Source organism: Penaeus chinensis, chromosome 6, assembly GCF_019202785.1.
Source record: "Penaeus chinensis breed Huanghai No. 1 chromosome 6, ASM1920278v2, whole genome shotgun sequence".
Classification (NCBI taxonomy): Eukaryota; Metazoa; Arthropoda; class Malacostraca; order Decapoda; family Penaeidae; genus Penaeus; species Penaeus chinensis.
This window is the reverse complement of record NC_061824.1, coordinates 33,025,740-33,028,239: the sequence shown is the minus strand read 5'-3', so window position 1 is coordinate 33,028,239 and position 2,500 is coordinate 33,025,740. Positions and strand designations below refer to the sequence as shown.

Here is a 2,500-nt window from a genome sequence, read left to right as displayed (position 1 = left end):
TGAATATGGAAAAGTAGGCATAAGTGCATAGTTATTCAGTGTAAACTACCGGAAAGGGTGACAAGTTGCAACTGTACTAGTGGTAAATATTTAGAATGCCTTCGCATAACCAATCATGACAATACTAGTATTGATGGGTTCCTCTCACCCTCTACAGTCCAAATATTTAGAAATTATCCTGTGGAAAGACCCAAATTCCTACAATCTTGGCATCAATAGCAAGGGAGGAGATAAAATATGAATAATATACAAAGAATTGGTCAATATATAGTCAAATGCATGGGGCTGGACAACAAAGAATACCACATATGTACACCAGGATAGAGCAAAGGGCAGACTCAGCAATGGGTACTCCCGCATGTTGGTTATACACTCTACCCTGGCATGAATGTGGGGAGGATTCTTTGTCTTCCACTGAGGGGGTTGAGGGGTGTTAGGAGCACAGCCCACTGCATAAGATAATGCAGTGACTGATTCTGTGTATATTATTCATACTTTACCCTGCAGTTTCCTGGGTACCTATCATGCCCTCCCTTGCTACTGGGGCTAAGATTGTCATAAATGTGGGGGGAGGGGGGGTCTACAGAGTAATTTCAGTATTTTTGGATAGAGTGAGATGGATCCATCAATACCAACATCATCGTGATCGGTTATGTGAAGACAACCTAGACAACCGGTCTGCAGAATATATGACACTTTTTAGATGAGAGCTCCAGTGTGCAAAGGCAAAACACTGTGTGCCAGTGTGCACTACTAGACATTCAGGTGTGCTGGTGCACACCAGCGGATTTGCTTTGAACCAACATTTCACTAATATGAAGGAGCATTCCTTGACTTTTTTCTTCACTCAATTCATCTGAGTCATTTGAATACAGATACTATACAAGTCCTGGAGAGTTTGAAAGGACCTGTGTGAATTAACCCCTTAACAACGGGTCATTTCTCAAGACGTCAAAACAAACTGTTCGAAATGTGGCGTGCGGCTGTACACCGCAGCGGCGCGCCAATGTTTTACAAGCCAGTAATTCGGCTTGATGTACCAAATTTCCGCGCTCAAAGTCGGCGCGTTGCCATTGATCGCCAGAGCGTAGAGTTTTTTTTAAGTTTTCTTCACCCATCACCAAGGGGTTAATATGTAAACATGGCATTGTAAAAGCCAGATCTTATGGCCCTAAGACTCCCTAAGACAGTTTAATTGCTAAGTGACAATTAGGTCTGGCATTTCTATGCCTATCACCATGTTTTCTTTAATTATTTGTGTCCCTGTGGCATCATTTGTGATGTGATAGTCAACCTCTAACAACAAATAAGGATAAGTGTCTGTGTTAATATGTTTGGTGATGTAATTACTATATTAATATGCAATGCAATTCTCCTACATAGGTTATATAATGGCTATGTAATATGAACAATACAGCATTCAATGTTGTGCTGTGTCCCTGTTGTAATCGGAACCCATCCTTACTGAGGCAAAACTACCTGTGTGCAGGAGCTTTAGGACAAAAATATTTCCGTTGTGCGCATGCCATACTCTGCAGACTGGGCAGACAAGTGACTGGATTGGGGTCTGACTTTTACTATGAGTACGTCAATTATTTAAGCTAATAAATTTGTGCATTCTATATGGCTATCACCCTATTTTTTCCTCTCTCTTCGCGCGGACGTATTCCGAACATTAACTAAAAGCTAAGATTATGTCAACAGAAAATAGCACCTACGAAAATGACAGTCGATCCCGGTACTATGAACTTTACTGCCCTTCTTAATATCTAAGATCCAACAAATAACGGAATATTTACAGCACATAAAATTATCTATATTCTCTCGTGTATTCTTTTGTAATGAGAACAACTACTTATATAAGACCATAACAAGGAAAGACAAATTTTTGTCTTACCAGCAGACCCGACATGTTTACGTTGCTTCTGACAACTAGACCTGCTACATCCAGGTTATAAATGATATGTAATACCTACCAATAATTTTGTTTTAAAGACAGTGTATTTCATATATCTTTATACAATCAAGAAATACATATTATTTAGAAATTATTTTTATGATAAATATTCAATTATTAAATAAAGAATTAATGCATAACACTTCTATAAAAGCCGGACTTAAAGAAAATTGTGTGACACGTAAACGTAGGTATAACATTTTTCCATTAATATCTATTTCGCAAAAAACACATGGAAAAATAACAATAGGATGTATGTTGATAGAGATGCGCTAGAAACAAAAAGGGCTTAGATTTTGAATAAAAAATAAACAATTCTAAGGCATCCACTTATGTTTATAGTTCCCCTTGATTCATGCAAACAAGGAATACACATTTACCAACATATATATCAATATAAGTACAAACGGATACATATATGTAAATAAACGACAATAAAAACACACTCAAACATTAACACACACATACTAAATTGCAGTTGTGATGTTCTCGGCTGACAATCTTTGCTGACCTAAGTTCAATCTTAAGGACTGGCAAGAGTTC

General features: G+C 37.8%; 1 protein-coding gene across 3 annotated transcripts in view; it reads right to left on the bottom strand.

Moving 5' to 3' along the window:
* LOC125026413 (coatomer subunit zeta-1-like) overlaps nt 1–1,948 on the bottom strand; it is an 18,077-nt gene extending 16,129 nt beyond the window's left edge. For all 3 annotated transcript variants that reach the window (XM_047614852.1, XM_047614854.1, XM_047614853.1), the window contains exon 1: nt 1,898–1,948. In XM_047614852.1, the coding sequence (XP_047470808.1) occupies nt 1,898–1,912 (15 nt within the window). In that variant the 5' untranslated portion in view covers nt 1,913–1,948. The remainder of the gene's footprint in view (nt 1–1,897) is intronic.
* Between the last annotated feature and the right edge of the window lie 552 nt (nt 1,949–2,500).